The following is a 27,298-nucleotide window of genomic DNA, read 5'->3' on the forward strand; positions in this document are numbered from 1 at the left end:
TGGGGTAGAGAGAAAAGGTAGATAGCTTTACCCGTAGATGGGTAGAGGCTAAAGGTAGATAGCTTTACCCGTAGATGGGGTAGAGAGAAAAGGTAGATAAGTTCACCCGTAGATGGGTAGAGAGAAAAGGTAGATAGCTTTACCCGTAAATGGGTAGAGATAAAAGGTAGATAAGTTCACCCGTAGATGGGTAGAGGCTAAAAAGGTAGATCGGGGACACGACTGACCGACAAAAGATGATGAGTCATGATGACTGGATGGTTCTGGTGGTGAGGGAGGTGGGAGCGCTACGTCGCCGCAGGTGAACCTCCTCCTCCACCTCCACCTCCACCTCCTCCACCACGACGCATGAAGAGCCAACGCTTGCCCCCCACGGACGTATGGCCGGACGGACGGACGCACGCCTCGTCGTCACGGCCGCTTGCGTCTGTGACGACGCTGGTCGAGCGGTGGTGGCCGTGGCCGCAGCCGCACCCGCACTCGCCGCCGCAGTCGCTTTTTGGGGGTTGCTGGTCAGTGGGTCACACCAGGGCGACGGACATTGCCGCACAGGCTGCGGCTGGCTGCGGCCCCCGGAACACCGCCGTGTGACTGCGGACGTGGCCTCCTTGGTCGCCGGGCTGCGGGAAGTGCGGCAGGTGGAGGAAGGGAAGGGGGGAGGCGAGGGGTGTGTGGGGGGGGGGGAGAGTTATGGGTCGTCCAGATAGATAGATAGATAGATAGATAGATATTCCAGTATTTGTTTACATCTTGCAGAACACTGCGGTTGGTGGGCGTGGCTGCGCTGGTGGTGTGGGCGGGGCCGACCTGGGCCCAGGAGGACCAATTGGCTGTCGAGTCCTCGATCAGCAGGGCATCCGTGCTGGCCCCGCCCCCAGGCTCGAACCCCAGCCCGGCACACACCCAAGGTCAAGGCTACCACAGCAGACCACCAATAAGGAGACAATTTGCCGAAATACTGGTAAGTGTGTTTGTGTGCCTGTGTGTCTGTATGTGACCTGTAATGACCTTTGACGCCCTGTGGAAGATGTCACGCATATTTGCCATATTTGAACCTGTTTATCTTGACCGTTTGGCGCGTCTTTATCCCCCCCGACAGCTTCCCGCGCGGCCGGCTCCCGCCGCCAGGGGTCCCATGGCCGCCATTGGTCAGCAGGTCAGGGAATACATGCGACGAATCAGCGGTTACTTCCGCCGGCTCATCTCGGGCGATCCGCCAATCACGAGGAGGCGAGATAGGGTATCCCAGCGCGCCCCACCTCGGGGGCGACCAATCAGCAGAGACTACGGCCGATCGCCACCAATCAAGGGACGCCACACTCCGGGCGGAGGAGCGGCAGCAGTCGGGGCGCGGACGTGGCCGGCGGGGCGCGGGCAGGGAGCGCGTCTCCGGTCCCGCATGGGGGTTCATAGCGACACAGGGCGTCGCCCACACCACCCACGGGAGGTGAGAGTCCCCTAGATAGATAGATAGGTAGATAAAGGCCAATTAACCCCTCATTTTACAAGTGATTTTCACCCAAGTTAAAACTTTCAGGTTAGTAGGGTGTGCTTGACGTGTATAGGACGTGTTATGGTGTAGGAATACATGGTAGTTGACAGGTAGCTGTATGATTGCTAACTGCTGCTTTCATCAGTTTGTGTGTAGAGACAGACCACTCGAGGATGAACCGTTATGATACATATATTCTCTCTCTCTCTCTCTCTCTCTCTCTCTCTCTCTCTCTCTCTCTCTCTCTCTCTCTCTCTCTCTCTCTCTCTCTCTCAAAAGACCATTTATATATATATATTTTTTTTTTGGTTGTGGAGTACATGCCTAAGTTTATCTAACCTGACTTTACATAGAAAAACGTTATGGGGGAGAGGAGGAAGAGAATATTCAACTGTGCCCAATATTCGATTAAAGATCCCATTCTGCTTTAAAAGCTCACGGGGATACTAAAGGCAAATGAATATATATATATATATATATATATATATATATATATATATATATATATATATATATATATATATATATATATATATCAATTGATCTTTGCAATACTCAGAGACACAGATTATTTATGTCTTCTGATTATTAATGTTTTTTCTATTTCTTCTTTGCCAGGGTGTAAGCAGAGCCAAGAAGCAATTAGGAAGAGGTTCAAGTACCGAGAGAAGCAGAAGATTACGTGAAAGGAGGCATAAAGTGAATCGTTATTATTTGATATAAAAAAGATATATATCCACCACAAGAGAGGTATGAATGACGTGGGACTAGGTAGACTCTCCTGCCACTGTCACCGTTGCGCAGACCTGGGCCTCTGTACCACGTCAGGGGCGGCGCCCTTAGAAAACAGTCGTTCAGTTCTGTTATTTTACGCATATATATATATATATATATATATATATATATATATATATATGTGTGTGTGTGTGTGTGTGTGTGTGTGTGTGTGTGTGTGTTGTAGGGTAAGACAATATTGTTATCATATTGTGTGACTTAATACATATGTACTTGAGGGGGTGGGTGGGTATGTCCCACGGAGGGTACATGGTCGTAGGAGAATCCATTGCAGTCAGGCAGCAGTCTATCAAAGCTCTTTTATTATATAACAACTCCATTTATTATAAAACAACTCCATTTATTATATAACAACTCCATTCATTATATAACAACATTATATAACAACTCCATTCATTATATTATAACTCCATTTAAGCGTTGTCCTGAACTGCCCAACGACGCAGTTAACAAGTGCTGGTGAAAATAAGAACTCGTTATACACTCTCTCTCTCTCTCTCTCTCTCTCTCTCTCTCTCTCTCTCTCTCTCTCTCTCTCTCTCTCCTCCGGTGTTGCTGCTGGTATATATCAAAGTGGCTTAGATTCTGCTAACCGTGTACCCGAGTTTCCTTAAATGAAATACCACTATATCATGACAAGGAAGGAAGACATTGGTAGAAAAATTAAAAGGGTAATTACTCTCCTTGTTCGAGAGAGGCGAGGAGAGGCGGGTGTGGGAGGTGGAGGAGGAGGAGGAGGTGTCGTCTGCTGCTGGTGGCGAGGGTAGCGTGTGTGCGCCTGCGCCCCGCCACACCGTCACCCAGCGTGGAAGGTCTCGTGGTGTCTTCGAACCCAAACCTTTCCTCCTAAGTATTTTTTATGTTTGTGACCCGTTATGTCTCCCGGTGCGTCCGCCCTCGGGTTCTTGTGGGTCCTGCTGCCCTGGTGAGTTGAAGTAGATGTGATAGATAGTAGTTTGAGGTGTTTGCGAAGTGAAATACATGTTGCTCCTGTGCCGCTATTAGCCAGTTGGCGTCATGGCTCATGAAACACTTTGATTTCGAGGCCTTATAGATCAGGGTTCATGGATGATACAGTAGTGTAGAGAGATACTAAACCCTCCTGGATGTTCTAGAATTACTGGCGGGGTTAGATGACCCTGCCGGCTAATAACAAGCAGTTAGAAAAGTTACAAAATTTATTGTCCAGCAGCCTAGTGTGTTGTTGACATGCCACAGTTGCATGGCGTCTGCTTGTTTTAACATGCACCAGTGTCGTTTCCGGTACTTTAATTAATCATAGGCATTTCTCTTCCATAAATATAATGTAAATACCACGTCGAATTTCTTGTAGATTCCAGAAAAGTGTTTGATCTTATTTTTAATTATGGCGAGTCCAAATGTAGGGTAAGTGGCGGAGGGGGAGGGAGGAGTGAAAGTATTATTATTATTATTATTTTTATTATTTATTGGCTTGATTACCGATAAAAATAATTGCATTTGTATCCTCCCTTCCCCCACATTTCAGAAGTAACATTGATCAATGCCTTACCAGTAAATTAATTATTGGAACACCACCATAATTGATGGAAAGAGAGAGGTCAGTGGACACAAGGAGTCTTTTTAATGAAAGGGAAGAGAATTTGTGCAAAAATTGTCAGTTTTCTATTGCTACCTTAACATTTTGTATTGTCAGTTGTTAACTGTTAATTGTTAGATTAACTGTATATCGTCACCCTGAGCCAGAATGTTCCAGTTATAGACCACAACACAATACTTAATTAATTGGACATCCTTAAGACCCATTTTGACCAACAGCGAAAGTCGGATGTTAAATGTTAGCTGGCTGCTGCAATTGGTTGGAATTTAACGTTAAATTTTTTGTTTGGTCATTTACAGGATTAACTCAACTTTTCATTCATAAATATTGAGGAAGGCCTTTGATGTGTTTCTTGTATAACTGACATGTTTCAAAGCAATTACTGTTTGTGTCGAATATTTTGAAATCTGTACTTTGTTAATTTTAACAATGCGACCTGTTCGCGTATGTAGCCGTTTTCTGTAATGTAGTTCACGAGCCGTTTTCTTTTAAGGGTTACCTCATGTATTTCTAACATCCTAATATATTTCAATGACTGAATTAAGAGAAGCCCAAACTAGGAGGCCTTTTTCCCTTACCATACAATATCTAAATTGTTGTATACCATATCCAAGCACTAATTTTCTCCAGTCAGCGTTTAAATAATGGAACTTATTTTATGATATCTTCATAAAACTACATTATATAGTTCCTCCCAAGCTTTATCCCAACCAGAATATTGTAGTTTTTTTTATAGTATTGTAACAAAAACAAAGTTAGCAGAAACATCCAGCTATTATCACTGGTAAACCCCGACAATCATATATATTCAAGCGTAACAACGTCTTGAAGTAACGCTCTTGTGGTTTATATATATATATATATATATATATATATATATATATATATATATATATATATTAATGTAGAAGATATTTTTGTAAGATATTTTTATTATAGCAACTGCACATCTGAAATGTACAAAGTAATGTCAGGTAATTTATATCAGTCATTTTAGATGTATGTTTGCAGGGTCAGTTGTATATATATATATATATATATATATATATATATATATATATATATATATAATATAGTCTCGAACCTACAAGGTAATGGTGTATTGATGACACATTATTCACAACAACTGAAAATGTTTACCAATGAAATATACGATCAATAAAATGATGTGGGTTTCCTAATTCCCTTTTAGTTAACGTCTGCAACTGATTTTTTTTTGTTTTATTTTTTATATTTATTTTTGTTGAATAGGCATTGTTACTTGTGTGACGTTGGCCGGTCCTGGCATACGAACGGGTATCGTATTTCTTCTGTCCCTGTTGGAGCCTAGTCTCAAAAAAGCCTTTACGATTTTTAAGGTTTAGATTGTTTGCCAGTCTTTTTATGTCATTTATACTTTGTCGGGTGCGTAAGTTACCCAGTCTTATTTTAAGGGGTTTAGTGAGGTTGACATGTTTTAAAGAGAGTTTGAGAGGTTTAGTTGAAGGATAGACTTGAATTTTTGAAAATATTTACACAGGTCGTATTTGGGTTGGATCTCCTATTTACAGAAACTCGGGATTGTGACCTATGTTGTAAAATATAGTTGAGGATAAACTTTAGAAAAAACAAAAACCTGTATTTCAATCTGACCCGGATATACGTGTGGAACTGCTTCAGCACTTGTTGCCTCCACCGAGGTTACATTGTGGATGTCTCTACGCCTGTGAGATTTGTAGGTACTTTGAGGTTTGTAGGTACTTTGAGATTTGTAGGTACTTTGATATTTTATATAATTTGAGTGTGGTGATGTTTTGTCGGTATAATTTAGCTGTTGAGCCATGGGTGAGAACATGGGTGTGTTGGGTAGTGGAGATGTTATGTGAGGGGAGTAGGGGCCTCTGTATGCTGGAGTCCATAAGTAGGATGGTTAGGGTCCTTAAGTAGGATGGTTAGGGTCCTTAAGTAGGATGGTTAGTGACCTTGAGTAGAATGGTTAGTGACTTTAAGTAGGATGGTTGGAGTCGTTAAGTAGAATGATTAAGGTCCTTAAGTAGGATGGTTGGGGTCCTTGAGTGGAATGGTTAGGGTCCTTAAATAGGATGGTTAGTGACCTTAAGTAGGATGGTTAGTGACCTGAAGTAGGATGGATAGGACCCTTAAGTAGGATGGATAGGACCCTTAAGTAGGATGGATAGGACCCTTAAGTAGGATGGTAAGGTCACTGAGCACGACAGTACAACCGTGGAGTAGGACGACCGACCTAGCCTGCGAGCTGACCCACAAAATGCGACCTGTCAAAGGTCATTCCACGTTGTCCAGCGTGGTCGTGTGGTGGTGCTTAAGGGTCGTGCCGAGGGGTCGTGCCATCATGCCCCTGGGTCGTGCCTTCGTGCTCAGGGGTCGTACCATCGTGCTGAAGGGTTTCCTAAGTAGGTACAGAGTTAATGACCCCCCGCCAGAGTTAATGACCCCCCTCCTTCACAGGTCAGTGGCCCTTGAGAAGTTTGTGATCTCCAGAGGTTATGATGGCTTGTTAAGAGGTCAGTAAGGTCAAGGTTGTTGTGACCAACTGGTTATTGACCCCTGGGGATTCGATGAATTTTAAGGCGCTTTTCAACACCCCCCCCCCTTACCCCCACAACAGGGGTTGTTGGCTTACAGGGTTTAGTTACCCCCAGAGGTTAATTATGAACCCCCCTCACCCCCCTCCCCCAGGAAATATTGACCTTTAGGGGTTGATGAATATGATAGGAATTAGGGTTGATGACGTCAGGGGTTGTTTGGAAGTTGTAGTGACCCCTAGGAGTTGTAGTGACTTCAAGGGGTTATAGTGACCTCTTGGAGTTGTAGTGACCTCCAGGGGTTGTAGTGACCTCTTGGAGTTGTAGTGACCTCCAGGGGTTATAGTGACCTCTAGGGGTTGTAGTGACCTCTTAGAGTTGTAGTGACCTCCAGGGGTTGTAGTGACCTCTAGTTGTAGTGACCTCCAGGGATCGTAGTGAATCATTACCAGGTAGCGTACAACATGACTTGTGTAATCATACCTCAAATTAGAGTAAATGGCCATAGTGATGAAGGTTTAATTACCCTCCACAAATGTTCTTCGTTGGTTTATTTATCAAAAAATGTTTAAACATACAAAAAAAAATAACAAATAACAACAAAGTAATAAATTAATAAATAAGGCAATAAATAAGACACATTGCAGAAGGTTAGGAAGACGTGGGGGGGACGTGCCAAGTGGGTCACCTCAGGTCAGCTGGGTCCTCGTTCACCCCAGGTCATGTCCCGGGTCAGCAGTCTCGTCTTCGCTCACCCCAGGTCACATCCTGGGTCAGCTGACTCCATCTTGCCTCACCCCAGGTCACATCCCGGGTCAGCCGACCCATCTTGCCTCACCCCAGGTCACATCCCGTGTCAGCCTACCCCTCTTGGCTCACCCCAGGTCACCCCGGGTCAGCCGACTCCCCCTTGCCTCACCCCAGGTCACATCCCGGGTCAGCCTACCCCTCTTGCCTCACCCCAGGTCACATCCCGGGTCAGCCGACCCCTCTTGCCTCACCCCAGGTCATGTCCTGGGTCAGGCGACTCCCCCTTGCCTCACCCCAGGTCACCATCACAGTCCGTACCGGGGCATTGAAAGGGTTCAGCAGTTGCCACATTCCACCAGATGCCGGGCGCTGGATTGTTTGTTTACCGCCGCCTGCTTCAAGCGTTCGAACCAGCGAGTCGAGCAAGTCTCGGTGGTCCGAATGGCGCGAGTCGAGAGCTCCGTCTCTGCGGTTCGAATGGCGAGTCGAGGCTTTTCTCGGTGGTTCGACTGGCGAGTCGAGGCTTTTCTCGGTGGTTCGACTGGCGAGTCGAGGCTTTTCTCGGTGGTTCGAATGGCGAGTCGAGGCTTTTCTTGGTGGTTCGAATGGCGAGTCGAGGATTTTCTCGGTGGTTCGAATGGCGGTTCGAGAGACTCAACTCGGGGGTTCGAACGGCAAGTGTGGTCGGTCTTGGCGGTGCGAACGGCGAGTCGAACGGGCGTTCTCGATGTTGGGAACGTGAAAGCTTGAACGTGTTAACAGACTGGATTGAGATCAGGATTTTAAGGTTTAGCCTTCGGGTCTAGCTTTGACTTAGCTGCTGTAGGAGGAAGGTCTAGCTTTGACTTAGCTGCTGTAGGAGGAAGTTCTAGCTTTGACTTAGCTGCTGTAGGAGAGTCTAGTTTGACTTAGCTGTTGTAGTAGGAAGGTTTAGCTTTGACTTAGCTGCTGTAGGCGGAAGTTCTAGCTTTGACTTAGCTGCTGTAGGAGAGTCTAACTTGGCTGCTGTAGGAGGAAGGTCTAGCTTTGACTTAGCTGCTGTAGGAAGGTCTAGCTTGACTTAGCTGCTGTAGGAGGAGGGTCAACCTTTGACTTAGCTGCTGCAGTAGTAAGGTCTCGCTTTGACCCAGCTGCTGTAGGAGAGTGTAGCTTTGACTTAGCTGCTGTAGTAGGAAGGTCTAGCCTTGACTTTAGCTGCTATAACACTGCAGGTTGGAGGATCCCATTCTTAAGTACTCAGCTGTTGTTTTTTTTTTTATGTAATTCGACAAAGACATTGAGGCCAGCAAGGACAGCTCTGCCCTCAAGGTTCTCTCTCTCTCTCTCTCTCTCTCTCTCTCTCTCTCTCTCTCTCTCTCTCTCTCTCTCTCTCTCTCTCTCTCTCTCTCACCGTGAGCAGCGTCGCCACACACTCCTCTCACTCTCTCTCTCTCTCTCTCTCTCTCTCTCTCTCTCTCTCTCTCTCTCTCTCTCTCTCTCTCTCTCTCACCGTGAGCAGCGTCGCCACACACTCCTCTCTCTCTCTCTCTCTCTCTCTCTCACCCACCGTGAGCAGCGTCGCCACACACTCTCGCTCGTTCAGGAGGGATCATCACACTCTGGTCGATTACCCTGAAATCCTCTGTTGTTTCTTGTTGTTGTTGTGCACGTAGTTGTGTATGTTGTAGCTGACGGGTCCCCTCTGGCCCGTGATGTACGCCGAGCCGTCCGCTCCGCCCGTCGCGTACGCCAAGCCGTCGGCGTCGACCGCGTACGCCACGCCGTTCGCGTCCGTTGCGTACGCCAAGCCATGGCCATCCGTCGCGTACGTCAAGCCGTCCGCGTCCGCCGCGTACGCCAAGCCGTCGGCGTCGACCGCGTACGCCACGCCGTCCGCGTCCGCCGTCGCGTAAGCCAAGCCATGGCCATCCGTCGCGTACGCCAAGCCATGGCCATCCGCCGCGTACGCCACGCCCTGGGCGTCCATCATGCCGGTCATTTCCTGCTTGGCCGCGAGTCCCGTGGCGGTGCCCGTCTGATGGTCGACCAGTAGGTCGAGGGGTATGTGCTGGTAGAGCGGGATGAGCGATCCCAGGATGCTGACGGCGCAGAAGACGAGGAGGAAACCCAGGTAGTCCCAGGAGTAGGCGGCCACACTCGGGGTCACGTGGCTGTTGGTGGTGGGCCCCCAGTCCAGCAGGGGCCCCAGGAGCAGCCGCATGGACGCCGCCGCCTGCGACCCTGGCGAGGATCCAGCGTTCGCCGACCGCCTGCGACCCTGGCGAGGATCGTGGGATGGTGTCCTCCTCCCCCTGCGGTGTCGCTCTTCCTCCTGACGGGGTCGTGGCGAGGGGGGGTGTCCGGCCAGGGCTGGGGCACCCGGGGCGTGGCTCTTCTCCTCCCCTGGGGCTCGGGGCCACGTCTCGACGGTGAGGTTGGAGACGAGGAGGTGCCCTCGTCCTCCGTCGTCGTCGTCGTGTCGCTGGCGCCCCTGTGGTACGTGGTGGTGAGGCCAACCTCCCCGGACGACCAGATCTCCATCAGGGAGACAAGGGCCGAGCGGAGGTCATCGTCGGGGTCAGAGGTCGCCGCCGTTGCTGCCGCTCGCCTCCTGTACCTCGCCTGACCCCTCTGGTCAAGACGGCAACAGGAAGTCGTAACAGTGTACGTATACAACGTCAGTACAGCAATGTACGTACAGCAGTGTCCGTACACACGTCAGTACAGCAGTATAAGTACACACGTCAGTACAGCAATGTACGTACACACGTCAGTACAGCAATGTACGTACACAACGTCAGTACAGCAGTGTACGTACAGCAGTGTCCGTATACACGTCAGTACAGCAGTGTACGTACACGTCAGTACAGCAATGTACGTACACAACGTCAATACAGCAGTGTACGTACACAACGTCAATACAGCAGTGTACGTACACAACGTCAGTACAGCAGTGTACGTACACAACGTCAGTACAGCAGTGTACGTACACAACGTCAGTACAGTAGTGTACGTACACAACGTCAGTACAGCAATGTACGTACATAACAGTACATTGGGGGAGCAGATGAGTGTACATTGACAGTCATGCCTACACACACCATAGCCAAGTTTGAGGCTTACCTAAATCTAGTGTACATCTTTGGGTAGACCTAATATTAATACTACATCAGGTGGTGCAAGAAATATAAATATAAATATATAAAAATATCTTTCCTAAATATCATTAGAAAAGTAGTAGTGACACCAAGTGAAGGTGCTTTGACCACAGGGGTTCTGGTTAGGGCCTTTTGAGAATTATCTCTCGTGTCACTGCTTGAGATCGTCTCTTGGGATTATCTCGTGGCCTCTATCTCTCTCTCTCTCGCTATCTCTCGCTCTCTATAGCACATTCACTACAAGCGGGGGAGGCTAAGCTGCTATGTACATCGTTGGTGTCATACCTCCTCCAGAAGGTGTACGAATGGCCCGTGGAAGCGGTGTTGTGTGGCCAGTCAGTCATACAAGTCGTGGCTGGGGTTGGGGAAGTAGGGTGCGTAGCTGGTGTGTTTATATATGTACACGGGGGAAATGCTGCAAGGTTGACAGACCCCCCTACCTTCCCCTAGCGACCAGCGCGACGGGGGAGGGAGGATGCATGCAAAGCACACACACACACACACACACACACACACACGCACACACACACACTAGCCAGTAAGGTGCGTTGATGCAGAAGTGGGTCATAGTTACTGCTGTGAATACGTAAACAGGTCACTGGTCATGCTGGAGGGTGGGTGGGGGGTGCGTGGGTGCTTCATCGCGGTGGGGGGGGGGATGTGCAAGATTGTGGGGTTAGAGTGCGTTGCCTCCAGTAGAGTCAAGTCGTGTTTGGTGTGTGTGTGGGGGGGAGGGGGTGCATCTGTGAGTGGGTCACAGGTCAGGTTGGTGTGAGTGCGTTGGGGCAAGTCTCAGATCAGGTTTGAGTGAGTGTGTGTGGGGCGGGAGAGAGATCAGGCTGGGTGCGTTACTTTGGTGTGCGTCTGTGTGGCCAGGTCACACAGGTCAGGCTGGGGTGTATATGTCGCCAGGTCACAGGCTGTGGAGTGGCCAGGTCACAACAGGTCAAGGCTGCGGTGAGTGTGTGGACAGGTCTCAGGTCAGGCTGGGATGAGTGTGCAGCCAGGTCACAGGTCAGGCTGGGGTGAGTGTGCAGCCAGGTCACAGGTCAGGCTGGGATGAGTGCGTAGCCAGGTCACAGGTCAGGCTGGTGTATGTGGCTAGGTCACAGGTCAGGCTGGTGTGTGTGGCCAGGTCACAGGTAAGGCTGGGGTGTGTGGCCAGGTCGCAGGTCAGGCTGGGGTGAGTGTGGCCAGGTCACAGGTCAGGCTGGTGTATGTGGCCAGGTCACAGGTCAGGCTGGTGTGTGTGGCCAGGTCACAGGTCAGGCTGGCGTGTTTGGCCAGGTCACAGGTCAGGCTGGGGTGAGTGTGGCCAGGTCACAGGTCAGGCCGGGGTATGTTGCCAGGTCACAGGTCAGGCTGGTGTGTATGGCCAGATCACAGGTCAGGCTGGTGTGTGTGGCCAGGTCACAGGTCAGGCTAGGGTGAGTGCGTAGCCAGGTCACAGGTCAGGCTGGGGTCAGTGTGGCCAGGTCACAGGTCAGGCTGGTGTGTGGCCAGGTCATAGGTTCAGGCTTGGAGGGCGAGGGTGTAACCAGGTCACAGGTCAGGCTAGTGTGTGGCCAGGTCACAGGTCAGGCTTGGGGGTGTGAGGGTGTAACCAGGTCACAGGTCAGGCTGGTGTGAGTGTGTGGCTAGGTCACAGATCAGGCTTGGGGGTTGACCTCAGACCCCCCACAGGTCACAGAGGCAGCAGTATGGGAGGAGGAGGCAAGCGAGTGGAGAGAGGACTTGGGCGTGGGGCCAGGGCGTGGGCACCTCAGTTGAGGAGGGACTCAACGTAGTGGACCGCGCGGTGTAGGGCGCGTCGCACCAGCACGGCTGTCCGGTCCGCCGCCTGTGGGGGGAGAGAAAACGGTGAGGAGGGGGTGTGGGTACTCCACAGATTGGGCAGGGCTTTGTGGGTGGGGTTGTGGGGGAAAAAATGGTGGTTCATTGGCTGTATAAGGTGGGGGGCGGTGGTGGTCTGGCGGGGGGGATGCTCCACCAAGGGAACAGCCCATGGCAGCGATGTCACATCACGCAAATTTCCTTTTTTTTTTTTATCTTTTTTTTCCCCTCCCGGCGAATTTTCTCCCACAAAGAAGCGGACTGAGCCGTTGCTATAATATATATTTTATATATAAATCAAGCGGAAAGTGAGGAGGGAGGGACGTAAAGCGTAAAAAAAAAAAAAAAATGGACGCGGGAGTGAGTGAATGGGAGAAACTGGGCGCCACAGAGGTGGGTTGGTCAAGAGCGAGTCGAATGTAAACAATAGCATTCCGTACCATTTATGATCACTACTTCATTTCTTATTTATTTAGGATTTTGATATTTATTATTTATTTCATGCAACTACGATCGAAATTCATCGTAGGAATGCTACTATATAACGAATAGCATCGCTGTCAAGGGCTTTGTTGACTTTGTGCGCGCGATAGAAAACGCGCGCACAAGACTTTTTGGTGTAGGGTGCAATCAGATGCGCCGGCGCGTGCGCACCACCCACCCCACCCTCCAGTGCACACCGTCGCGCACACGCAACCCTCTAGTGCTCGCCGTCGCGCGCACACGCCACCCTCCAGTGCACACCGTCGCGCACACGCAACCCTCTAGTGCTCGCCGTCGCGCGCACACGCCACCCTCTAGTGCGCCGGGGAGTGAGTTCCCGGAAAGAAATTCGCCAGAGAGAGTGAGTCGCTGGTGGTTTGCCAGGCTGTGTGTGTCATCTTCAGCTTCGTCTAAGAAAAACCTCGCTTGTATGTAAACAGATTTATCCCCGCAACTGAGTCTCCTGAAAATGGGGTGTTTAGGGTATATATATATATATATATATATATATATATATATATATATATATATATATATATATTATGCGAAAAGCCTGCGAGGGGAAACCTGTGCTTTTTGCTTATGACGCTGTTCTGGTGGCAGATTCCAGTAATTCATAACAGTGTGGGAGAGAGAGAGAGAGAGAGAGAGAGAGAGAGAGAGAGAGAGTGGGAGGAGAAAGTTGAAAATGAATATGAGCGATGTGAGGTGAGGCGGGACCGTTTGGGGAAAACCTGAAGGAAGTGGAGTGGCGCAAGAGGCATGTGGGATTGGACATGGCAGAGGATGGAACCCTTAGGGTTGGAAGCGAGTTTGAGGGCTCTGAGGAAGGAGTCTGTGTGTGTGTGTGTGTGTGTGTGTGTGTGTGTGTGTGTGTGTGGAAGGAGAGGTCAAGTATGGTGTGTGTTTGAGACTGTCTTAGTTTCACTAGTGGTGTATGAATGCAAGACTTGGGACTCGAACGCCAAAGAAAGAAAACGGGGGATCGACCATGTTGGATAATGAAGTGCCTGAGTGCGATATGTGGCGTGAGGAGGGATGATGGTCGTTCAAGGTTCATGACAGTTTGGTAGTTAGCGCAGCCTGATTAGAGCGGGGCTGATAACAGTGTGGTAGAAATGGTTGCAGACATATAAGGAGGATAAGCCAAGATAGACCCAAGAGATACATGTGTCAGAATTAGAGGGAGCTAGGGGGTAGGGTAGGGTATGGGGTAGGGGAGGTGCGAGATTGACGACATGGTAGTGTGGAATCTTCGGGAAAAAAAAAAAAGGCTTTGGGATATCGGGGCTTAAACTTTCGGGACGTTGAGAGGCTTGCACGGCCCATGAGAACAGGATCGATGTGGTATGTGGGGGGCGACGTGTTGTCGCTGGGCCGACACGGGGGATATGGAGATGTGAAAGTATTTCATGGAGTGGTCTGTGGGGCTTGGCTGTGGAGGGTAGGCAGTGGCTCAGGTGCTTTATATACAGTAGATGGATAGTACATTATATACAATAGCTATATAGATGATGTGTGCAAAATAGGCCATTGTTTGTGTGTTCCTAATGCTGCCATGCTAAGGCGGGAGAAGCAGTGTATATATATATATATATATATATATATATATATATATATATATATATATATATGTATATATATTTATTTATTTATTTATTTATTATACTTTGTCGCTGTCTACCGCGTTAGCGAGAAAGCGCAAGGAAACAGACGAAAGGATGGCCCAACCCACCCACATACACATGTATATACATAAACGCCCACACACGCTCATATATATATATATATATATATATATATATATATATATATATATATATATATTTAACTTTACCACCGTGTCCCGAGAATCGAACGCCGGTCCAACCTTGTGGCAGCCAAGTATTGTTTACATCTCGTAAGAACAGGTGAGGAGGTACTGTTTGTAAGATCATGGTAGCCTGTGGGGGTTTGGCTACCTTGCTGCCACGCGGGTGTACCCGGGTTCGATTCTCGGGGTGGTAAATAGAAGGTATACCCGTCGCCAGCTCTCTACACCCCAGGCAGTAAACCAAGCTTGCCACCACTGTGTATACCCACGTACAGACAGGTTTACACTTGTGTCCATGTACAGTACAGGGGGGAAAATGTTTTGGTATTACATGTGTGTAGTTTTCAACGAAGCCAGAAAGGCATATTTTTTTTTTCTTTTTGAATTTGAAGCCAAGAAAAACTTGATGTATTCGACATATTAGTTTAAACTTGAATACTTAGAAAAGTTTTTTTTTTTTAAGTGTTTGTGATACATACTTAGATAAGACACTTACCAAAGTTTACTACATACTTTAAACAGTACAAGTTTATATAACATCTAACACTCTCTCTCTCTCTCTCTCTCTCTCTCTCTCTCTCTCTCTCTCTCTCTCTCTCTCTCTCTCTCTCTCTCTCTCTCTCTCACACACACACACACACACATTCACTCACTCGTTCACTCACACACCCTTCCCATCCTACCACCCACCCACCTTCCTCAGGCGTGAGTGAGTGATTGAGTGAGTGAGACAAGACTCACTCACTCAGCCTGACCCACCAGCGGGCGCATTACTCACCCCGTACCCAGCCTTGGGCTCCTTGGTGGTCGGGGAGATGTAGTTCATGACGTTGTCAATCAGGTTTCTGATCATTGCCCTCCAGTCGTAGTCTCTGATGGGGTAGACGTATTGCGTCATGAGGCGTTCCAGCAGTCCGGGGTTCTGGCGGGGAGGGGAAGGCCCCCGTGGGGCGAGGACATGAGCACATGGGGAGAGAGAGAGAGTGAGTGAGTACCTATGGGGAGGGAGGGAGTACGTGGGTGAGGGAGGTACGTGGGTGAGGGAGGAGGTAGAGGTACGTGGGTATACGATGGTTGAAATGAGTTGTTGGGGAGGGATATATGGATGTGTGTGTGTGTGTGTGTATATATATGGGGAGGTATATGAAGAGTAGATAATGGTAGATCAGAGAGTCACTGGGTAGGCATTCATGTACACAGGCGAGGTATATGAGTAGATGAGTAGACAAGGGGAGTTGGGAGAGAGGTGGATGTACCTGGGGAGGTATATGAGTCGATACAGGTAGATGAGAGTGACATGGATTAACCTGATGGTCTATGACGAGGGCATCTGCTTGAAGGACGTGTGTGTATATATATATATATATATATATATATATATATATATATATATATATATAGAATACTATTCGCCATGTCTCGCGTTAGCGAGGTAGCGTTAAGAACAGAGGACTGAGCCTTTGAGGGAATATCCTCACTGGGCCCCCTTCTCTGTTCCTTCTTTTGGAAAATTAAAAACGAGAGGGGAGGATAGATAGATAGATAGACGCAGGATAGTAGTAAGATAAATGAGGTTCATGAGGGGAGGAGGGGGAGGGAGGGAAGAGGGCGATGGCTTGATGATAGATTAGAGTGCGTTGATGGTGGGGGAGGTGGTGGGGGGGTAAAGTGTGTTACCAGAGAGATGGTGGTTGGATGGATTGTATTATAGCTGTGGGGGAGTTTTTATTTAGAGGTCAGATGGGTTTGAGTTGTGAGAGATTGCGTTGATACGGGGTGAGGGGTGCGTTGTTCGTGTGTGTGTGTGTGGAGTATAGTCTGTTGGTGGCAGGGTAAAAGTTCAGAGTGTGTTAAGGTTCACATCGGCGTTGAACTGGTCCTGGGTGAGGGTAGAGTGTGTTGGAGGGGGGTCGCTAATGTTTGGGTCAACCTGGGTATATAACGCACTTACGTTATATGATTACTTCACATTTGATAGATGAATTATAGTACAAGGAAGAGTGAGGATTAATGTGAAGTGATCCCATATTGACAACTCGACAATGATGACATATTTTTTTTCTAATTGAGAAATTACCAAAAATAATTGTAAACATATAATTCTGTCTTTGGAATATTAGCATATAGAAATATCTTCAGATATTTTTGAAGTATTAAGTTGATAGATGTTTTTCCCTTCGACATTACTTTTAACATTAACTGATGACTTAGATTTGGTCATTTTCAAAATTTTTTTACGAAATGAAATATAGATATTTTGACCGAAAACACGATTTTGTAAATTTTGTAAATAACACGTAATCTAGTCCCCTGAGAGAGACGATACGACCCTTGAGCAAGACGGTACGACCCTTGGTAGACTGCCCTTTGACCTGACCTTTGAGGGCCAAGCCTTCACAGCCAAGGGTCTTTCGTCGTGCTCAAGGGTCGTACCCTCGTGCTCAAGGGTCGTACCGTCGTGTGCTCAAGGGTCGTACCGTCGTGTGCTCAAGGGTCGTACCCTCGTGCTCAAGGGTCGTACCCTCGTGCTCAGTGGTCGTACCCTCGTGTGCTCAAGGGTCGTACCCTCGTGCTCAAGGGTCGCATCCTCGTGCTCAAGGGTCGTACCCTCGTGCTCAAGGGTCGTACCGTCGTGTGCTCAAAGGTCGTACCGTCGTGTGCTCAAGGGTCGTACCGTCGTGCTCAAGGGTCGTACCGTCGTGTGCTCAAGGGTCGTACCGTCGTGTGCTCAAGGGTCGTACCGTCTTGCTCAAGGGTCGTACCGTTGTGCTCAAGGGTCGTACCGTCGTGCTCAAGGGTCGTACCGTCGTGCCCAAGGTCTTTTTCGTGTGGGAGTGGGATGGGTGATACACAGATGTGTTGAGTTGGTTGGGTGAGGGGAGGGAGGCGGTGTGGTCTCACCTGTTGCACAGCTGTGGTGCCCTGTGGGTTCTGTGCAGCAGCCAGGGGGATCATAACAGACGCCACAGCAGACAGCAGCAGCAGCAGGAGAACAGCAGCACGACGACCACCCATCATCTTGGACCTGTGAGGGAGAGAGAGAGGGAGGGGAATGATGAGGTTAGCTGTGCCTCAACCAGATCGTACGAGGGGAAGACGTCATGGGGGGGGTGTATCCTTCACAGCAGGCCATGTGGTGAGGGGAGAGGGGGTGTGGGTGTGAGGGGTGAAGATTGTGAGGAGTAGCTGCCTCACATGGGGGGTCACAGGAGGATGGTGAGGTTTCCCCTGGCGCTACCTCGCTAACGCGGGAAACGGCGATCAAGCATGGTAATAGTCTTGTCTTGGACAATCGCATGTTTACCAAATGGCGTCCTACCTTCGTCTCTTTTCGTTGTATATCAACTGACGGTTATATTTCTCTCTTGTGTCTCCCCTGATGATGTGATTATTACACGAAAGTGCACTTGGGAACTTTTCGCGTTTCATTTTCCCCCGTGGACTCATAGGTATATATATATATATATATATATATATATATATATATATATATATATATATATATATATATATATATATATATATGTTATCCCTGGGGATAGGGGAGAAAGAATACTTCCCACGTATTCCCTGCGTGTCGTAGAAGGCGACTAAAAGGGGAGGGAGCGGGTGGCTGGAAATCCTCCCCTCTCTTTTTTTTTTTTTTTTTTTTTTTTTTTTAATTTTCCAAAAGAAGGAACAGAGAAGAGGGCCAGGTGAGGATTTTCCCTCAAAGGCCCAGTCCTTTGTTCTTAACGCTACCTCGCTAACGTGGGAAATGGCGAATAGTATGAAAGAAAGAAAAGATATATATATGTGTGTGTGTGTGTCTGTGTCTGTGTCTACCACAGAAGGTGTCCAACAAGACCACAGTCCCATATTAAGAAGAGAAAATCTTAGCTTTCCCTCGGACGTATTGTTCATATGAGGGTAATTACGGTGTGTGTGTGTGTGTGTGTGGTGTGGTGAGGGAGGACCGAGAATGATTAGAAGGGAGGGGGTGTTATTACCTATTCTCTCCCCCTCTCCCCCACAACCGCCCTCCACCTCCCGTTTTCTTCCACGCTAGACCACACAGGGACGGCGAACAGACACGTCTCCGTCGACCAGGACGCGTCACTCTGGTCGTCAGCCAGGCTAGGCTGGGCGTGATGCGCTGTGCGTCATCGCCCAGTTCCCGGGGTTCGAACGTGATCCAGTTTTCTCTTGTACTCCTCCCTCCCACACACACACACACACACACACACACACACACACACGAACACGCAGCCTCCACGCAGGCGTAAACGTCTCCTCCTTTATTATAACCTGTCTTCGTTGTCTGCAGAGGAGGAGTTAAAGGAAGAGGTGTCTGTCAGTGTGTGTGTGTTTGTTTGTGTGTGTGTGTGTGTGTGTGTGTGTGTGTGTTAGCAGCTTCCATTCTTGGTAGGGGGTCTGAAACATCAGTTTCTCAAAAGAGACTTAACTCAGCTTTTCAGACGAGCGAAGTGTCAAGGATTGATTAAGCTTGATTAAACGTCTCTATCGACCGAGCTAAAGTTAATTGTTGAAAAGAAAAAAAAAATTTTGCTCATGTCTGTAGTGTGTGACGAGTCACGTTAAATTGAGTTTTTTTTACCCCGAAGGATTTTGGTGGTATGAGACTGTCTTGGTCTGTTCCAGGAAAGAAAACGTAAGAAAAGAAAACGCTTGTGGAAGGAGGAGAAAGTAAAGTGATTGAAGTAGAAAACGATATAGGAAAAAGGAGGAAGGGAAAGTCTAATGAGAGAAAACGAAGCACGGGTGCCTGCAGTGTTGCCCACAAGGTGGGGGTTAAGGTTTCCAATACGAATTTAAATCATTATTTTTTTTTCAATTTTTTTTATTTGTTCATCATTCCGTTATCTTGATCTATTAAGACCTCGTTTTCTTTTTTTTTCCCCTTAAGTTCGAATGGAGTCGTCGTAGGAAGACACACGCCCCCGCCCCGCGCCCTCTGTGTGTGTGTGTGTGTGTGTGTGTGTGTGTGTGTGTGTGTGTGTGTGTGTGACCCACAAGCGTCGTGTATCAGGAATGGTCATTTTGGCTGGAGAGAGAGAGAGAGAGAGAGAGAGAGAGAGAGAGAGAGAGAGAGAGAGAGAGGAGAGAGAGAGGCAGATGGGTGGAGTTTTAGAAAGTAGGGACTCGAACGCCCGCACTTTCTATGATGGTTTTGAGACGTCGAGGACCACTGGAGAGGAGGAGGAGGAGGTGGAGGAGGACGAACTCCCCACAACCCCTCAGGGGTGTATGACATACGAGAGATGGCCACCACTAGATGACCCTCCTCCACCACTGGGAAAGACGTAGTTACGATCCAAAAGGGGAGAAAAAAAAAAATTGGGGGGATAGTGAATGTTTGAGAGATAGGGTGAGGGTTCAGGAGAGGTTAGGAGATAAGCTAAGCCGATGTGGGTTTAAAAAGATAAGTTGACCCGATGTGAGAGACGGGGGGCGATGGTTGGAATGGGCCAGATGGGTCGCTGGGAGAAAGGCGTGATTTCCACGAAGAGGCGAAAGTCTGGGTTTGGAAGACGAAGAGAGAGACAGAGACACACTGGAGACGAGCAAAGGGGATCGGAGAGTGATGCAAGAGGTGGCAATGCTTCTAAAAGAACGCCATGTCCACCTGGAAGGTGAGGGAGAATACCTGCATCACCCCCCCCCCCCCCGCGTGTGTGTGTGGGGGGGGGGAAATATAGATGGAAGACCCTGCGTGTGGTGGGGGGGAGAGGATCATTAGCCGGTCTCTCTGGGGTGACGGGGTCACCTGCCAGCCTCTCAGGGGGGGCTGATAGGGTCACTAGCCGGTTTGTGTCTCAGGGGTCAGAGACTAACTTCTCCGTCTCTACCCCCAGAGGGTCACCAACTGACGATTGGGATGACCAGGGTGGGTAGGAGGGAGGTCACAGTCACCTGCTGGGGTAATCGCGAGGTCGGGGCCCAAAATGTCACCTGCTGGTCACCATTAGGGTCACGGGGGTCACCTGCGGGTCACACCGGAAGCCACAAGGTCACCCACTCTGAGAGAGAGAGAGAGAGAGAGAGAGAGAGAGAGAGAGAGAGAGAGAGAGTCAGAGACACGGCGGGGGAGGGGAGGAGGGGGGAAGGGGGAGGGTGTCGCACCACAACCTTCCGTTTTCTCCCGCGCGCCGCGCATGCGTGACGTCAGTGACGAACCGTTTTCTCCACAGTCATTATTTTCTTTCTTTTTTTTCCCCCAACGTTGATTAGGGAGGGGATGGCCTGCGTTGATTCCCATCGGCGATCATCCTGGAAGAGGATACTACACCCCCCCCGTCTCCGTAGGGGGGGGGGTGTCTTCCATTTTCCAGTTGACCTCGCGTGTTTCGTTCCCCGCGCCTGCCGCGCGTTCAGTGTCCTCTGCCGGGACGCGTTCTGCACACGTACCGAGACCGTGACCTTCTACGCTCGCCCCAGGGTCACACAACGTGTGCCGGACTGGCGTGTGTCTATCTCGCGCTCGTGTGTGTGTGTGTGTGTGTTGTGTGTGTGTGTGTGTGTGGTGTGTGTGTGTGTGTGTGTGTGTGTGTGGTGTGTGTGTGTGTGTGTGTGTGTGGGTGTGTGGGTGTGTGTGTGTGTACACGACTCGCCAGCCCCCAGGCCCCCGTGCCAATACCCTGTTGGTGACCCCCTGGTGACCTGCCTGACCTCCTGTTCGAACCAGGGTCCGCGTTGGGGGTGGGGAGGAGGAGACGCAGCAGAAGCATTAGCCCCACCACGGACCCTCCCTCCGACCCGCGTCTGCACCACAGGGCGGACACCCTCCCACCCACACCCACACCCTCACCACAGGGCGGACACCCTCCCACCCACACCCACACCCTCACCACACACTGGCTGCCATCTCCTAACCTCTTTTGTTTACGTTCCTCCTCTCGACCACGTATTGTTTGCTGTTTCCCTTCTGTTTGCCAGTTCCCTTGCTGGTGTACACAACTCACTGACCTCTCCTTACACGTGTTCTCCTCTGTGCTACACCAGTTATGGCGGATGTGTTTTTCTAAGGAAGGGGGAGTGGGTGGGTGCAACATTTTGTGTAAAGTATAGACACGAATATCACCAAGACAGATGGAGCTGCGAGTGTGAGCTGGGATGTGGGAGTGTGGCAGGATGTGCGACGGGGGTAAGGGGAAGCTGTGTGGTCACCAGGTGCCCACACACACACACACACACACACACACACACACACACACACACAGCCACACACACACGAGTGGTGGTCATCGCAGAAGTCTACTCCTTCATGTGGAGGCGTGAGGACGTGGTTGAGCACCCTCGCAGCTGCTGCTGATGATGGTGGTGTGGGTGGGTCCCAGAGGAGAAATCTTGTCTGTTCCTGGCTCAGTGGAAGGAAGGTGTCTTAACTGTCAAACTGCTTGTAAAATGGTGGCCGGATGTAAAGGGGGAGGGGGGGTTACTATTTTTCTCCAGGGGGTCCTATTTTACCTTCTTTCTTTCTCCTTTTGTTTTCAAAGTGAAAGTCGTCAGTAGTTGAACGACTTTTGGTAATGAGGGACAGCTCCTCTTCCTCCTCCTCTTTCTTCGGGTATGTGTTCCTGGACACCTGTTGTGGTGATGTCCGTCCACGACGACAGATGTGGACGACAGGTGTAGGTAGCTGCAGGTGTTGTTGGAGTTGGTCCATACACCTGGCGAATATACATTCTGTAACGCTGGTCAGCAGCCCCAGACACACACAAGCCACTCACCCACCCACCCTCTCTCCTCCGCCTGTGGTACGTCCTCCCACCTGCATCAGCATCATGGACCCCTCCCTCCCTCAGGTGAGGCGACCCCCACACTGGCTCACGTCCCCGGCGAGCCACCGCCTCCCTACCTCACCCCTACCGAGGAAATCATGGGCCGGGACATGGGCTGGAGCTGCCCCTCGCCACCTCTCGTTGTGGTGCGGGAGTGGAAGGTCGCGTCCTGCCTGATGAACACAACCACCTCCACAACCTCTTTCTCCACCTCAACCTCCTACCCCTACATTAAGGGCTCCTCCACCGCCACAGGTGTGCGTTCCCGACCCTACACTTCGTGGTCATGTTTGGCCTCCCCTCGTCAGCCGTCGTGAACCACACCATCCCAGCAGGAGGAGGAGGAGGAGGAGTCCCCCTTTCTTTGTTCCCTCACAAGTAATTCTCGACTTTCTCCTTCCCTCCCTCTCTCTCCCCGGCATCGCCTCACAAGTCACAATGCGGATGGATACGCCTCCTCCTCCCGTACAAATGGGGACATGGGCTTCCCGTGTCGTCCGCTGGTAACAACCCTCGTGTCTTTGTTCCGTTTTCTCCATTGTTCTCTCTCTCTCTCTCTCTCTCTCTCTCTCTCTCTCTCTCTCTCTCTCTCTCTCTCTCTCTCTCTCTCTTGCTTCGCCTCTGTGTTATTCCTTCCGTCTCTTGCTATTATGTCTCTCGCCGTGGGAGTGAAGTGCGTGGTGGCATGACGCAGGATCAGTGTCCGTGAACCCCCCCCTCAGGTGAGGCCCACGTCTGATTCAAGTGGGAGGGAGGGAGAAGAGGTGTGGGGGTTGGGAGAGGCGGTGGGACGAGCGTGGAGGCAATTTAGATTCTTCAACTCGCAAGGGTTTATGACCTGTTGCTTCCAGTGACCTGATAAAAGTTAGATGGGGGCTGCCTTGGTTGGTGAAGTGGGCCGTGCGGTAGGGGTTTGGGGCAAAGGGGGCGAGAAGGGGGGAGTTAGCTGGGTGTGTGCCAAGTGGGTGAATTGCCGCTGGCCCACAGCCCTCACCCTGCGTGTGGGGGGAGGTGGCTGGGGATGTGCCAAGTGTGTGCTGGTATAGGAGGGTAGGTATTGGGGGGAGTTGGTAGTGCTAGTATTCGAGAGGTACTGGGTGGGTGTTGTCGTGGAGAGGCACGGGTGTGTGGGGGGATGGTTGTCCTCTTGCCCTGTCTTCCACTAATGTCACCTCCTCCTCCTCCTCCTCCTCCTCCAGGAGACACGTGCGGGTCAGCCAGTGCTTGTGTCCTGGGGCAGCTATGGACGGTGGCACCGGGTCTCCCTCATTTGGCCTCTCTCTCTCTCTCTCTCTCTCTCTCTCTCTCTCTCTCTCTCTCTCTCTCTCTCTCTCTCTCTCTCGTCCATTCTGGGCGGGTCCATCCCTTTGTCAATATCGGCATCAAACCCCCAAGGTCCTCTCCTGTCTCCTTCGTTACTTCCTCCCCCCAACCCCCTTCCCCAGTCCATTTCCCCAGTCCGTTTCCCCGCCTCTCATCACACAGCCACGAGTTTTCTCCCCCCCCGCTGACCACACCACCTGCCACCACATTCCTTTCTCCACTCCTCTGGGCCTGGCCCTCGTGTTGTTGTTGTCTCGTCACAACGTCCTCCACAACCTCGGAATTGGCCAGGATGTCCTAGTGGGGACGGGGTCACACGCAACCCAATCCTTTATTTCTCCTTCTTCAACCCATCATGACTTTCCCCCATCTCCTTCGATGGCCCAGTAATTCCACCAGTGAACACACTGAACCGTGCCTTCGTTAACGTTCTATCATGGAGACCTCGCGTGACACAGGTGGAGAAGTCTTGTCTCTCTCTCTCATAACCTGGGAATCGTGATGAGGTGCCGTGAATCCTCCTCTTCACAACAGTTGCTCCGTTTATACAAAAGGGTTGAGCCATCCTTGTATGGAGTTCGAACAGTTGCTCCATTTATACAGAGGGTTAGTCCGTCCTTGTATGGAGTTCGAACAGTTTCTCCGTTTATACAAAGGGTTGATCCGTCCTTGTATGGAGTTCGAACAGTTGCTCCGTTTATACAGAGGGTTAGTCCGTCCTTGTATGGAGTTCGAACAGTTTCTCCGTTTATACAAAGGGTTGATCCGTCCTTGTATGGAGTTCGAACAGTTGCTCCGTTTATACAGAGGGTTGATCCGTCCTTGTATGGAGTTCGAACAGTTGCTCCGTTTATACAGAAGGTTGATCCGTCCTTGTATGGAGTTCGAACAGTTGCTCCGTCTGTGTGGGGTTCTAACTCTATAGCCTCGCTGGACAGGGTGTCGAGTCTGAAGCAGTTTCGACTCGTTAACCAGGCCAAGTTAACCTCAGAACCTCACCCAGTTCGGTCATAGCTCAGTATTGGCTCCCACTTGTGTTTCAATGATCCTCTTTACATAGCGTATGTTAGTGTGTCTTATCACGGATCCTAGAAGTTATTCTTGCTTTAGAAGATTCTAATCTTTAATTTTTAAGCGATTCTAGAGCGATAGTCTTTTGTCCTATAATTCTAGGATGTTATTTATTTTATTTTATTTATATTTTTTCCCGGTAGGATGGAGTATAGTTCTGTGTGATTCTTATGGTTTTATGCGATTCTCATTTGTGATTCTACTGCGTTTGATGACCACATTTGTGATTCTTAACGTGTTGATGTTTATATATCACTGAATATTAATGAGACTTACATTTGATACTGATGATGTTTTTGAGTATTCGGTCAGAAGGAGAATAATCTTAGTGCATGAGTCGAGCATGTGATTCTGTGTATGATACGTGTACGAATCAACAGTGGGGGATCATTCTAGTGTATTGTGATTTAAATGTCCACATCTCTCTAGCTTGATTTTGGGATATGTGATTCTAGTGTTGTTAGGGTGTGGTTCCTTCTCAGGCATGGCTCTATGTGATTCTAGTCTCTTGTTAGTATGTGATTCTCTCTCAGGCTTGGTTCTAAGATATGTGATTCTAGTCTCTTAGTGATATGTGATTCTCTGGCTTGGTTCTGATATGTGATTCTAGTCTCTTCTTAATATGTGATTCTCTGGCTTGGTTTTAATATGTGATTCTAGTCTCTTAGTGATATGTGATTCTCTGGCTTGGTTCTGATGTGATTCTAGTCTCTTCTTAATATGTGATTCTCTAGCTTGATTCTAGGATATGTGATTCTAGTGTTGTTAGTATGTGATTCTCTGGCTTGGTTCTAAGATATGTGATTCTAGTGTGTTACTAGTATGTGATTCTCTCTAAGGCTTGGTTCTAAGATATGTGATTCTAGTGTGTTACTAGTATGTGATTCTCTCTCAGGCTTGGTTCTAAGATATGTGATTCTAGTCTGTTACTAGTATGTGATTCTCTCTCAGGCTTGGTTCTAAGATATGTGATTCTAGTGTTACTAGTATGTGATTCTCTCTCAGGCTTGGTTCTAAGATATGTGATTCTAGTGTGTTACTAGTATGTGATTCTCTCTCAGGCTTGGTTCTAAGATATGTGATTCTAGTCTGTTACTAGTATGTGATTCTCTCTCAGGCTTGGTTCTAAGATATGTGATTCTAGTCTGTTACTAGTATGTGATTCTCTCTCAGGCTTGGTTCTAAGATATGTGATTCAACTTAGAATTCGGGCTGATGTTTTATGTTCCTGACTTGTGGTGAAGCGGTTACCGCTACTGGCCGTAAGCGTGACGAGCAGTGCTATTAACAGTAGTAAAGATAGTGCTAGTAAGTGTGAAGAGTAGTGCTATTAACAGTAGTAAAGATAGTGCTAGTAAGTGTGAAGAGTAGTGCTATTAACAGTAGTAAAGATAGTGCTAGTAAGTGTGAAGAGTAGTGCTATTAACAGTAGTAAAGATAGTGCTAGTAAGTGTGAAGAGCAGTGCTATTAACAGTAGTAAAGATAGTGCTAGTAAGTGTGAAGAGTAGTGCTATTAACAGTAGTAAATATAGTAGTGGTAGTAGTAGTAATAATTATAATATAAACCGCAGGGAATTTCAACGGTGCCACACATAGTGATCTGAGGTCTATGTGGTACGCGATCTCACAACTACCACAGTTTACCCCCTCTCGTGCCCCCGTTTTCGTCCGTTTTTGTTTTCTTTTTGACGAGAAATTCCGTTTTCGTCCGTTTTTTTTTTTTTTTTTTTTTTTTTTTAGAAATTTGTATACATCTTAATTCTCCGTGTTTCCTGAAGAGGAAAATCCACAAATGGAGTTAGTTAATGTTTAAAGGGAAGGATGAGGTTGACGATGGAGGAAGAAAGGCATGAATGATAGAGGATAAGACAAATATAGATAATATGAACTCTATTGATAATATAAACCACAAGCCACAATGGTAGAATTAACGAAAAGAAAAAACATTTCATAGTTACTGCTGAGTTTACCTTAAATATTAATGCAGTTAAGGTTAAGTACAACTCCGATTAGCAAGATTATGAACAAAATAAGGAAAATAAGCAGAGGAAGACTTTGAACTTGGCTGACAAACCCGACTTCTCATCCCCCGCACTCTTACGCTACATTCCCGCGAGTTTAACAGACTTGTGATTGTGTAATGAGCAAATATTACGTTAGGTTTGGCCTTTGTTCATCACTTAAAAGTCTGTAAAGAACGTTGCTGATTCAATCTATTATGGGTGGATGACTTTCCTTGAAAGCAGACAACCCGCAAAATCATTTTCTTTTAACATCGGTCACACGTTACAACCAGTTATGTCATTTGTTTTTCTGTGGGTTTGGTTTTTTTTTTTTTAATTATCTTATTGCCTAACAACAGTAGGCAGTCGTGCCTCCTTGTACCTCAAAACCATTCATAAAATTATTTATATTACCAATGAAGAGAATACCTTAGGTTTTTTTTTTAAGATTTGACATACAAGTGTAAATTCATTCATAAATTTTATTGTAGGTAATATTTACGTCCAAGTGATAAGAACATTGAAACACACACACACACACACACACACACACACACAAAGCTGAATTTGTGGTTGGGCTGCCGTGCGGGGGTAAAAGGGGGGAGGGGTAGGTAATGCTGGTGGGGTTGGTCACTCACCCGACCAGCCGTCGTCTTCAACGTAAACAAACGGCAACTCATGAAACTGTGGCGGA

At 48.6% G+C, this 27,298-nt stretch overlaps 2 protein-coding genes and 1 long non-coding RNA gene across 3 annotated transcripts in view; 2 read left to right on the forward strand and 1 right to left on the reverse strand.

The window, feature by feature from the left end:
- The first annotated feature begins 380 nt into the window (after positions 1–380).
- Positions 381–2,359, forward strand: LOC139751147 (uncharacterized). The gene is made up of 4 exons (XM_071666246.1): positions 381–634; positions 757–961; positions 1,100–1,447; positions 2,111–2,359. The coding sequence occupies exons 1-4, from the start codon at positions 381–383 to the stop codon at positions 2,213–2,215; spliced, it is 912 nt and encodes a 303-aa protein (XP_071522347.1). The 3' UTR covers positions 2,216–2,359.
- A 114-nt stretch (positions 2,360–2,473) lies between these two features.
- Positions 2,474–27,298, forward strand: part of LOC139751501 (uncharacterized) — a 62,334-nt gene continuing 37,509 nt past the window's right edge. The window contains exon 1 of the long non-coding RNA XR_011713353.1: positions 2,474–3,212. This is a non-coding gene — a long non-coding RNA (uncharacterized lncRNA). The remainder of the gene's footprint in view (positions 3,213–27,298) is intronic.
- LOC139751500 (uncharacterized) overlaps positions 8,469–27,298 on the reverse strand; it is a 28,837-nt gene continuing 10,007 nt past the window's right edge. Inside the window, 4 exon segments of the mRNA XM_071666963.1 lie at positions 8,469–9,352; positions 9,355–9,769; positions 15,204–15,347; positions 17,327–17,450. Of these exon segments, the coding sequence (XP_071523064.1) occupies positions 8,766–9,352; positions 9,355–9,769; positions 15,204–15,347; positions 17,327–17,443 (1,263 nt within the window). The 5' untranslated portion in view covers positions 17,444–17,450 and the 3' untranslated portion in view covers positions 8,469–8,765.

The sequence above is a fragment of the Panulirus ornatus genome, chromosome 11, assembly GCF_036320965.1.
Source record: "Panulirus ornatus isolate Po-2019 chromosome 11, ASM3632096v1, whole genome shotgun sequence".
Lineage (NCBI taxonomy): Eukaryota > Metazoa > Arthropoda > Malacostraca > Decapoda > Palinuridae > Panulirus > Panulirus ornatus.